The sequence below is a fragment of the Armigeres subalbatus genome, unplaced genomic scaffold (genome assembly GCF_024139115.2).
Source record: "Armigeres subalbatus isolate Guangzhou_Male unplaced genomic scaffold, GZ_Asu_2 Contig1309, whole genome shotgun sequence".
Lineage (NCBI taxonomy): Eukaryota > Metazoa > Arthropoda > Insecta > Diptera > Culicidae > Armigeres > Armigeres subalbatus.
In genome coordinates, this window is record NW_026942076.1 from 3667 (window position 1) to 16093 (window position 12427).

At 46.5% G+C, this 12427-nt stretch overlaps 1 protein-coding gene across 1 annotated transcript; it reads right to left on the bottom strand.

The window, feature by feature from the left end:
* Positions 1-4828: 4828 nt before the first annotated feature.
* Positions 4829-10575, bottom strand: LOC134202618 (uncharacterized). Its single transcript, XM_062677637.1, has 2 exons — positions 10102-10575; positions 4829-8846 (listed from the first exon to the last, which is right to left on the bottom strand). The coding sequence occupies exon 2, from the start codon at positions 6389-6391 to the stop codon at positions 4829-4831; it is 1563 nt and encodes a 520-aa protein (XP_062533621.1). The 5' UTR covers positions 6392-8846; positions 10102-10575.
* Between the last annotated feature and the right edge of the window lie 1852 nt (positions 10576-12427).

Genomic DNA, 12427 nt, shown 5'->3' on the forward strand with positions numbered 1-12427 from the left:
GAGTCGGCAGTAAGCCGACCGAACTGTTATTGCGCTGCTGCCTTGCTAGGTAGAAGTTGCTTCTCAAGGTGCTGGGGAGGACGTTTCGCTCCCGGGAAGGCTCGGAGGGATCCCCATTCCGGTCCCAAAACAGCTTCCGGTTGGGGGCGACCTGGCAATCCCGGGGCCGTCATCGTCCCGAGCAGTGACTACGTTGATCCTGATTCGGTGTTGAGGCTGTCGCTGTCCCAAGAGTGGACAATTGAGCTTGATTGATGTTGAGTGCTGCGATGATCGAGAACGGTACGAATGAAGAGTTGGCAATAATCCTACCAACGGGAGGCGAATTACGACGGTGTGGCCGGTTTCTGCGTAATCCGCAGCTAGATTTCGTAAAGAAGCCTGGCTTCCTTTAGGAAAGCAAATAGAGCAGAAACGGTAGCTTGATCATCCTGAAGAGTGTTCCGAATGCTGGATGGTATTCCATATGCTGACCGAGGCGTTTCATACAGCGGACATCTGCATAAAACATGCTCGACAGTGTTGGCAACATCACATATTTGACACTTTATTCGGAAAGGCCCATTTCCGAAGTTGTGTGAGAGACGGGTGTGACCAGTTCTAAGGCGAGAGAGGACTTTTTGGTTGGCCATTGACGGTAGGTCTGTCCAGACTTTGGTGGTTCCTTTTACTTTGCGGAGCGCTGGAATGGTGGTTTGCTGCCACTCTAATTCCCATCTGTCTGCGAAGACTTTCTGTATCCATTTTTTTGCATCAAGGAGCGGAACGGTGTTGGCAAATCGTTCGTCCTGGTAGCCAACGGAGGCCAGTAAATCGGCTTCAACATTCCCTGGGATGCCGCAGTGTCCAGGTACCCAAGTTAGCGTGGTATCCGGTTGTAAACCGTTGAAGATGCCTTGTATCCATGGATGTGTTGGGATACATGACTGGAGTGCTGATATTACGCTTGCCGAGTCGGAGAGCACTAGGATGGGTTTGCTGGCTGGTGAAGTAATCGCTATGAAAATCGCCGCAGCTTCGGCAGAGAAGATCGATACGTTGGGATGGAGGCTGAGTGAGACCGTAAGGTTGGTACCAGTGATACCGATGCCGACTCCTCGAGTAGAAACTGATCCGTCAGTGTAGCGGTACTCATGATCGGGGTACCGAGTCCGCAGTCGCTCTAATACTGCTTGTCGAAGCTGTGCAGAGTTTTCCCCTTTTCTGAAGTGGTTTTTTATGTGATGATCGATTTTGATTGGCTTGTGGTCCCAGGGTAGAGGTCCGTGCCAGTGAAGCTTGGAGATGGAGGGGAGAGGTAATCCGCAAGCAGCTCGTAGAAACCTGTCCCCTAAGCACAGGAGCAAGGTTTTTTCATTTCCAGCAGTTTTAGCTGCGATTCCAGCCGCCTTCCGGCATATGGAAGCTCGCAAAAGTAGACGGAATGGTAGAATTCCGAGTTCGGCGCATGCCGCGTCGGCAGGGGTCGAAGGAAGAAGACCCGAGACAACACGAATGTAGCTGTTGTAGATTGGTCCCAGGATTTTCACCGCTTTTTCATGTGCGTTGCAGGTCAGTTCTACACCGTACAATAGCCGACTATCGATTACGGCTCTCGCTACTTGGAGCCGAATCCTACGGTTGTTTGATCGGTGTGGCTTACTTATGGTTTTGAGCAGATTCAGCCTTGGTTTGATACTGGACTTAACTCCATCGAAATGGTGTTGGAAGCTCAATTTCCTGTCGATAGATACCCCGAGGATACGGACTATTTTTTTGTTGGGAATGGCTTGATCGCTGATTTTAAGGGAAGGTCCGGATAGTCGGTGATTCCATCGGCATATGTGTCCCCTTATGCATTTGGCGGCCGACATCGAGAAACCGATTGAGCTGGCCCAACGATGGACGGCCGATACCGCCGCCTGAGCCCGGATTTTGGTTCGTCCCGGTGTATCGCCGATGATAACAAGAAGGATATCGTCGGCGTAAACGAAAACTTGCACGTTCGGGGGGAGATTGTTAAACAGTCCGTTCATAGCAACCAGGAAGAGGGTTACCGCTAGGACGGATCCTTGGGGAACCCCTGTCTCCTCGCGAAAAGATTGCGATGCAGTATCACCTATCTGGACTCGGAAGCTTCTGTTTGCTAGGAAGTTTCTACAGAACGAGAGTGTGTTCCCAGTCACCCCCCATTCCGCCAGCTGCCGCAAGACGAGAGGGGTCCAGGTTCGGTTGAAAGCCTTGGCTATGTCTAGGGACACCAGATCTACATGCTTGCCCTGGCTGTAGGCCTCTTGTAGTACTTCACCGAGGGCGGCGAAATAAGTATTTGTCCCGTACCCTGCTCGGAAAGCATGCTGTCGGTAGTCGATTCTTTTGTCATTCTCCAGTTTTTCTCTTAATCTTCGGTTGATCAGTCGCTCAACCACCTTTGACAGGCAGCTGGTCAACGATATTGGGCGGAACTTCGCGGCGTCTCTTGATGGAACTGAGCTCTTTGGAATAGGGATTACGATGCTCTCTCTCCAACTATCCGGGAAAATGTCTTCCTTCCATAGTTGGTTGACAAGGTCAAGGAACGTAACCTTAGCTTGGTACGGAAGTAGCTTAAGGCAAGGATACCCTATATCGTCCGGACCGGCTGATTTCCCGTTGCTCCTAGATAGGGCAAAGGTAAGTTCGCGTAGGGAGAAAGGTCGATCAAGTGGAGATTTCTCTTTCACTTTCTGGGCTAGCAGTCGGTCGATCGATGGCTGCCATTTCCTCATCGTCGATTGGAAAGCCGAAGAATAACTGCCGACGGAGACTAGGGAGGCGAAGTACTCACCTAGCTTGTTGGCAACCACAGCTGGGTCGGAGACAGCGGTACCGTTGATGTCTAGTGTAATGGTATTAGTATGCCGTTTACCGCTTACAGCATTTACCTTCTTCCATAAATCTGACGTGGATTGCGAAGGGTTGATCGAATCCAGGAAGTTTTCCCACGAAGTGCGTTTTGCTTCGGCGATTATTGATTTGCAGTCACGGTGTTTTTCTTTGTACACTTGGAGAAATTCCGGCCGCCCTGGATGGGCCGATGGGAGTCTTCTTAATGCTCTGAGGGCCTTTCGACGCGCTTTTACCGCATGACGAGTTTCTTCTGTCCACCAGCGCAGGGATCTGCGCCCAGGTTTGTTGCTCGTTTTTGGGATGGATTGGGAGGCGGAGAGCTTTATTGCCTCCGCGAAGGCCGCCATATTCGTTGGGGGATGCTTCTCCAGTTCTTCCGATATGAGCGTCGCGTAGGCTTCCCAGTCACCTTTTTCATATTTCCAGCGTGGACGACGAGTGACTTCGCCAGGGGGGAGGTTGGCACTGATCTGTATTGGAAAGTGGTTGCTTCCATACAGATCGCCTCCTGCAGCCCACTTGAAGACGGGAATTTGTGATCGCGTGACTGCGGTTACATCAATCGTCGTATGCGAGTGCCCATTGAAAAAAGTTGAGGAACCATCATTAAGGACTACCAAATCAGTCTCTTCGATGAGGCTGTTCAATATTGTGCCCCTGGCGTCGGACCGTTCGCCTCCCCAGCAGACATGATGCGCGTTAAAATCGCCAAGCACCATGTGTGGGGGCGGGGTCGCTGCAATAATTGCTTCTATTTTAGCCCTGATATTGGGAATAGCTCCGCAAGGAAGGTAGCAATTGATCACCGAAAAGTCCATGGTGCCTTTTAGACGGATGCCTACGATTGGCAAGTCCGTTTCAATTTCTAGGACATCGAAGGGGATTATTTCGAGAACCCCGATAGCAACCGAATGTCGGAAATTGGTGCCAATCTTCGTCGTCCATTTGTACCTTCCTCGTAGAGATTTATCCATTGCTTCAACGGACGCCTTATTTGTCTCCTGCAAGGCGATCACCCATGGCGAGCTGGCATGGGTGAGGAGTTCCAGGTTTGGAAGGTTATTCCAGTAGCCATTTAAGTTCCACTGGAGGCAGAAATTTATTGGCTTCGGCTGTGCTGGTATTGGGAAGATTGTTGAAGCAGGCTGTGAACGGTCGACTGTTCCTTGGCTCGATGGGCTACTGCTATCTATGCGAGACTTACGACCCCTGATGTTGGTGCTGTTTCCCCTCAGAGGGAAACTGGATGGGAAGAACGGTACAGCATGCGGCGATAGGCGACTGGGGGGGCTCGAACAAGGTGACTGACTACCCGTGATCGGTACCGTTGGTTGACCAACCACGGGCAGGGCCACCCCGACGGCAGGAAAAAAATGTTTGCTTGAAGTGGAAGAGACGCCTAATCCTGGTATGTGACCAATAACACCAGTTAAAAACTGGTCATAGAACAACGAGCTCGTTAGCGCAGTTGTCGGTAATACGTAGGGTTGTTGTGCTATTCTTTCCGCGTTGCAGCTATTACCAGGGTGGGACTTACGACCCAAGACCGGGCTGCGGAACTTGGGCTGCCCAAGCTCCTCCGCTGGGAGGAGGGACTGGTCACTTTGCGCTCCTAGAGATGAGAATGGCTCGGCGAGTGGTGATGCTGGGCTGAGGAAGCACGAACAAGGCGGTTTGCCACCCATGGTCGGTACCGTTGGTTGACCAACCATAGGTAGAGCCGCCCCGACGGCAGGCAAAAGATGTGTTGTGGATGAGGACTCGACTCCCATTTGGAGATTGGGGCCGAGGGCTTCTGTGATCATTTTGTCGTAGATGACCGGATTGGACAGGGCAGCTTTCGGCAGCGAGTAGCAGGTTTTATTAACAATCGGTGGTATTTTTGGAATTTCTTCCTTCGGGTCCGGTAATAAATCAGTTGATGGATTGTGATGGAGAGACATTGTTGCTTATAGGAGAATTAACGGTTGGATTTTTGCTTCGTCTTTTTCTGCTGATGCGAGTTTCCTGGCTCGGCAGGGGAGACGCTCGAGAGGGATCGTTTCGATGGTGTGGCTGGTAGTGGAACACTGGTCCGTTGACTTTTCGGTCCCGGTTTCGGCGTACTGTCTTTTGGGAAAAGTTCCGTTGGTTTTACGGAGGCGATTGTGTCAGAGACTCTCGAGGGTCTGGGGGTGAGCTCTGGATCATCAGGGGAGTTATCGGAGTCTGTGAAGACTCCCTTAAAGGGATCGAGGGCCGGCTGATTGGGGTCGGCCACGGCTTTCTTCGTCGATTCGAGGATTATGGTGGTTGGCGTGGATTTCTCTGATAGTGGCGTAATTGTGACGGAGCTAGCTGGCATGACAGCACGAAGAAAACTATTTAATTGCGTCGTAAGCGCGTCAATTTGTAACGACTGTTTTGCAATAATAGCTTTCAGGTCCGTAATCTCTGTGTTATCGCCGACAGCGGCAGGCTGTGGGCGTGATAGTAGGGCGGCTTTTAAGCTTGCTATTTCTTCGTCTTTCCGCGTGACGGTTTGTTCCAGTTCTTCCATCTTTTTATTTAGCTGGGCGATGGCAGCGCTATTTTCATCGCCAAGCACTCTGGCGAATGAGCGGGGTCCGTTATTGGCTTCGAAAAGTCTTCTCGCCGCCGGGTATGCGACGTTTTGATCCACTTTGATTTTTTGTATTGTGTTCTCTTTTTGATAAAGCGGGCATTTTCGGCTGGACAAGCTGTGCTCGTTTGTGCCACAGACCTTGCAAAAGCTGTCCAGTGCGCACGAGCGGTCCTCAGCCACTGGATGTGTCCCGGAACACTTGCCACATGTGGTTTCTTTTTGCTGGCATCGGGTTTTGGTGTGCCCGAACGCCCAGCAATTAAAGCATTGCATCGGACTAGGGTAGTACGGCCTAGTCCTGCACCGGATGTACCCAAAATCGACGAATTCGGGGGCTTGTGTTCCCCGACATGACAAAATAATCGATGGAGTATTTTCTCTTGTATCTCCGTTTCTTCTTGTGATACGGCGGACTTCTTTTACCCCTTGGGAGCCAAGTTCCATCTTCAATTCTTCCTCCGACATGTCAATGACATCCCTGCACGTGACTACACAACGAGTAGTATTAAGAGTGGGGTGCTCAGTGACCACCACAGGTGTCTCATCGGCTAATTTGTTCATTGCCAACAGGCGATTCATTTGCGTCAGGCTTCTTACTTTAAGCGCGTAGTATTTCCCGCCAGCTTCTTTAAATGCTCCTTCTATTTTTCCAGCTTGTGATTCAACGGACTTCCTGATGAGGAACGGGACATTCGGCAAAGGGAGATCATCCTTGCCGCTCATTCGAAGAAGGTGTAGCTCTCCGTGCTTCTGAAGCGGGTCCATGTAGGCGGGCAGTGTTGGTCCGGCAAATGAGCCATCGATGTAGCGAGAGGTCGGAGCTGTGCTCGTATCCAACGGATTGAACTGGTTGCTGTTACTCGATGAGGGGCCTGGATCATTGTGCCAGGGGGTTCCCCCCCCAGAACTGGATGCCATCACGGTCCCGAGAACGGGCCGACAAAGAGGGATTTAGTCAGACCGACTGCTGAATGAACGACAGCGGCCGCGATAGAAAAGCCGGGGTCGAGAGGGAAACACTGATATGGGAGGCTAGCAGATAATGGGAGTACTCACGTTGGCAGCGATGGGAGTACGAAGAGCGACCCTCTCGAGTAGCGCTCTCCGAGTGACGCTAAAAGAAGCGACTCTCCAAGAGAGGAGGCCGCGAGAACTTAACTACCGATCTCAGGGGACCGGTTTTTCAATCTCCGTTTTGTGCGGATATTCCGCTCACTTAACAGTGTTTGCTATCGTCCGACTCGATCACAAATATCACGGAGCCTTTTTTACTGCCCGGCGGCAATCACGCCGGGGCTCCTTTCTCTTCGCTTAATGTCCACTTTCGCACGGTTCGCTCTTGTTGCTCTTTTTCGGTTCTTCTCTTCGCACACTCATCCACTGAGGATTTTTTCACAGGGCACCCGCCCCACCGTGGGAAGGTGAGTATGGGTGAGTATACCGGTCACTTGCACTTGAGTACGTGGGGTCAAGCCAGGTCACCGAGGTCACTGCACCGACGCGCCCTAAGCGTCCTTTTTTGTTGGCTTGATTCTTACAATGCCCTGACGCTGGTCAAGCTTAATTCCACTGATAACGGTCACTTTGGCTAGCAATGTCTGTGGCCAGTTCTTCCTGCACTTCTGTGCCCCCTCCGACCCAGTTCGGCAGGGGGCTAGAGCCTCCGGAGGCTTCAAACGGTCACTTTATACTTTCGCTAATTAAACGTTCTGTCCTGCACTTCCTTTCACTCTGCCTAAAAGGCAGGGACAATCCGACCAGTTAGGCCGGGGAACCACCCACGATTCTTCACGGACACGTAACGGTAACGGAAAGATTTGAACGACACAAGTAAAACGATACGGGGACGAATAACCGACGTTTTAAAAACTTAACACCGAACAAATTAAAACTGGACTCAGTAGCAAGAGCGCTTCAAAATGCGACTTGTCGCGCCAAGAGCTAACGAGTTATGATCAGGACCAACATTATTTTTTGCCACGGCACCCTTCCGGGCCGAAATCGATCCTAGGTTATCAAATTTTTATGTAAAACACTATGTATTATACTCTCTTTTTCTCGCCGGAGACGAGCCAGCCTCGGGCTGAAAGTCTCCTTAATAAAGACACAAAAAAAAAAAAAAAAAAAAAAAAAAAACCTTTGAATGAATTTTATAATCTTTAAAAATGAATTTCATTTGGACATCCGCAAATAAATTTCATAAACACCACACATAAATTTTATTTAGCAAGGCTAATAAACTTCATGCAATTTTAAACTTAGGGGTTATTTGACCGAGATCCAATATTGTTTATGTTCCCAAACATATTATTTATTTATAAAGGCTAATTGCAAAAATCTATGTGGTTTCACACATAATAGGTAAACGGAAATTTTCCTCGGTGTATAGAACAATCGGAAGAGCAAAGAGTACAAAAACTTAGAGGAGTATGTAAAAAAGTAGGAGAAATATTGAGAGAACATTTACAAAAATCACATGAAGAGAATAAGAAACGGTACGATCTCCGACATAAGCGTTACTCACCAACCTTCGTTGTGGGTCAACGAGTGTTTAAACGGAGTTTTCGTCAGTCGTCAGCAGAAGACCAGTTCAATGCTAAACTGGGACCGCAGTCCACACACTGTGTCATTATGCGGAAACTTGGCATCAGTTCTTACGAGGTGTCGGATTTAAAAGGCAAGTCCTTAGGTATATTTTCAGCCGCGGATCTAAAAACATAGATACCATTCAATTAATTTCGTCATGATTATGAAGTGAGTAGGAGAATGAATTTCGGTGAAACAGTCGTCTCAAAATACCTATCCTTCACATTTCAATCGTCATGAATGGATACGAAATCGTTGCCCCGGGGTAGAAGTATCCATAGGGGAGACTGGGTAGACTTGATCCCCTTTTCTGATTTTCGATGTATCACAGCCAAAAATAAATAAACATACGCGATTTCCACACAGACTCTCTAAGAAATATAGTATTTATCTTTACTGATGTATGACAGTCCTTGAATTATTGTTGTTTTTAATACACAATCGATTTTTCGGAGTGCTGTCAAAAGTCGACTTTTAAAATATTTGGGGGAAATTGATCCCTCTTCAATAACTTGCTTTGATAAAATTAGAAAGGTGCCCTCAGATTTTTTAAATATTTTTCCTTCAAAATACGCGTGATTTTCGAATTGCTGTGCGTATACATGAACGATTTATACGTCAACGAGTGTTTAAACGGAGTTTTCGTCAGTCGTCAGCAGGAGACCAGTTCAATGCTAAACTGGGACCGCAGTACACACCCTGTGTCATTATGCGGAAACTTGGCATCAGTTCTTACGAGGTGTCGGATTTAAAAGGCAAGTCCTTAGGTATATTTTCAGCCGCGGATCTAAAAACATAGGTACCATTCAATTAATTTCGTCATGATTATGAAGTGAGTAGGAGAATGAATTTCGGTGAAACAGTCGTCTCAAAATACCTATCCTTCACATTTCAATCGTCATGAATGGATACGAAATCGTTGCCCCGGGTAGAGTCCTATAAGAAGAGTAACGTCATGTGCCACGTTTGACAGGTCTCCTGCTCGTTTGGAACGCGCATTTGTATGGAACTGACAGACGATTCTGTTCCAATTCTGACACTTGACGACACTGTTATTATAGGCACTGTAGCCCCGGGGTAGAAGTATCCATAGGGGAGACTGGGTAGACTTGATCCCTTTTTCTGATTTTCGATGTATCACAGCCAAAAATAAATAAACATACGCGATTTCCACACAGACTCTCTAAGAAATATAGTATTTATCTTTACTGATGTATGACAGTCCTTGAATTATTGTTGTTTTTAATACACAATCGATTTTTCGGAGTGCTGTCAAAAGTCGACTTTTAAAATATTTGGGGGAAATTGATCCCTCTTCAATAACTTGCTTTGATAAAATTAGAAAGGTGCCCTCAGATTTTTTAAACATTTTTCCTTCAAAATACGCGTGATTTTCGAATTGCTGTGCGTATACATGAACGATTTTTGTTATTGAATTCGACAGCACATGCAATTTTTAAATTTGGGGAGACTTGATCCCCTTTCTACCATATCTACGCAATAAATAATTTTTCCTGCCAATCCTTCATCAAATCTGTCAAATTTACAAAAAAATAGAAGCCTGAGAACAGATTTATATTTTTTTGAATTTTTTCGCCAAATTTTTGTATGGGTGACTAATGGGGGATCAAGTGTCCCCATATTGAGGCAATAACTTCAAAACCAAATATCCTAAAACATTGATGGAATGTTGACATTTTCATCAGTACAGATCATTAAGCATATTTATGGCTTTATACTGTGAAAAAATGAAAGCATTTGGTCATTGTTATAAAAAGTTGTTCAAATTTTGCGTGACCCTTAAAAAAATCTTTTGGAAGGTCAAAACATACAAACCGCCCTAGAAAATAAATAAGTTTGTCAATCCAAAAAATAACTCACCACATAAAGGATCTGTACTAAAAAATACGCTAGAACAAAACTACTTTAGTTCTCGATAAAACAAGGGGTGATCAAGTCTCCCCGGGGATCAAGTCTACCCACCTTCCCCTAGTGTTAGTGCGTGGGTGTCACTGATTGGTGCATCCGTTTTTGGCTTGTACATAGTCAGTAGTCAAGTAGCGACGTCGCATATGCAGTTTTAGGTATAGTCGTCTTAGTCAGTGCATGTTTACCTGAAATTGTTTTGATTCGTTCATTTTTATCGCATGTTTTAGTTAATTTATTACTTTGTTAAATTTTAGTAGCATATATCGAGTCAGATGAGTGTAAAATGCACCAATAAACAGTCATGGTCGGGTCCATAGACATATAAAACATCACTTTGTCGTAAAGTTGGATAGTTTAGAAGAGAACAAGAAGAATACCACATTCACTGTCATTAACCGTACCCACTACCATTAAACGAACTCCCACGTGTTCTCCATATAAATTGTTAATGATGAACTTCTGATAAGAAATTTGATGGGAATTACATCACGAAAAATCAAAACCTAATCCACAAAAATTTCTTATCAAAACTTCATCAGTACTTACCACAGAGCAATACATATCCTCCAGCATCACATTGCGCAGCATTTTGACGACTCATGTAATCAATAGAATCACGCACACAGATGAATAATGATAATTGTATAAAAAAGAACGTACTAGAGTATAACTCCGACAATCTGTGAGAAATATTTCGGTAAACCCTCACATGATGCTTAAGTCGTTATAAAAGGCTCCATATTTCATTTTAATATGAATTTATATCTTATTTTGTTTCATTGCATGTTTTAGATATTATTTTAAAGTGTTTTTTCAATCGATCGGTGAATTAAAAGCATATTTGTTAGAGGTTATCAAGGAAATCCTTGTTATTTAATCGCAGGAGACCTGAGTCCAGAACGTTGATGGTCAGTAATGACACAATGTCATAAAATTGAGTAGAGTTGGCTACAAGCTAATGATGACACCTTATGACCCCGATACTCTGCAACATTTCTCGGGTACTTATTCAAAAGGACGTATGTGATCTTGTAAACAAAGATTCAAACGTCGAATTGTCCAATCTGATAGCCTTCCCACGCGAACCTGTGGGAGAGTACGATTTACCGCACAGGGAACCAAGCGTTTGTATCGGATAACTTAAAAAGGAAAGCGAACACAGAACAACGATTTAACTGAACAAACTACGCGTCTTTATTATCGGATGTACAAAGTTTAACTCAACACTGTCTCTTGCTCTTCGCGCCGTCATCGGCGCTGGTGTGTAGTACGCTACCCACTGCAAAAGCGATGCGTAGGGTTACCACGATGTAGAGGTCGGGGGGCTAGTCATTGCTGTTTCTCTTCACTCCTCCTCAATGGTGGCTCCTCGACTCTCCTCCATCAGTCCGAGTTGCCTTGCAAACTGGTAATGCTTGACTCCACCCAGCGGCTTTGTGAATATGTCCGCCTTCATCTCCTCCGTAGGGCAGTATTTCAATGCAACCTCACCACGTTCACAAATGTTCTTCACGTAGTGTCTTTTCGTCTCAATATGTTTGGACCGCTTGCTGGAGCGTTCCGATTTCGCAAAACTTAGACATCCTTGATTGTCCTCGTTCACAACAGTCGCAGCAGTCTGAATCTCCCCAAAGTCTCTAAGTAATCGTCGCATCCAGACCACTTCCTGACATGTCTCCGTTAGAGCGACATATTCCGCCTCTAGAGTTGATAACGTCACACAGTCCTGGCGGCGACTGGCCCACGAAATCGCTCCACCTGAATAGAACAGTACGTAGCCTGTTGTGGATTTCCGTGTTCCGGCATCACCTGCCCAATCGCTATCTGAGAACGCTTCGAGTCCACTGTTGTCGCCACCAAGATTCAGCCTCCAATCGCGTGTTCCTTTGAGGTACCGGACAGTACGTTTTGCTGCTACCCAGTCATTCTCCGTAGGGGCGCTGAATTTGCGACCAAGGATAGCAGCACTGGTCATGATGTCAGGGCGAGCACATACAGCGATGTACATCAATGTACCCACCACACTTCGATATTTTGTAAAATCTTCCATTGGTTTATCATTCGTGTTATCACATGTTATCACACTTTGTCCATCGGCGTTTTCGACACTTTTGCTTCACTGAGTCCCAATCTTGTTACTAGTTGATCTATATAGTTCGTTAGACACACTGTATAAATTGTTCTTCTTTTGCAATTCGAGACCCAGGAAGCATTTCACATCACCGAGGCATTCAATGTCAAATATCTTTCGCAACTGCTCATTAACTCAAGCAATCACATCTTCGCTCTCGCACGCCACGAGAAAATCCTGAACGTAGACAATTAAATACACTTTCTTCCCTTGCAATGTGCCCACAAACAGACACGGATCTGCATCACTTGCCACGAAACCAATTTTCTTCAGCACTTCCGTTAGCTTTGTATTCCAGCAGCGAGCTG

Coding starts and splice junctions, on each gene's coding strand:
- LOC134202618 (XM_062677637.1), bottom strand. CDS start 6,391: ATGGCATCCAGTTCTGGGGGGGGAACCCCCTGGCACAATGATCCAGGC.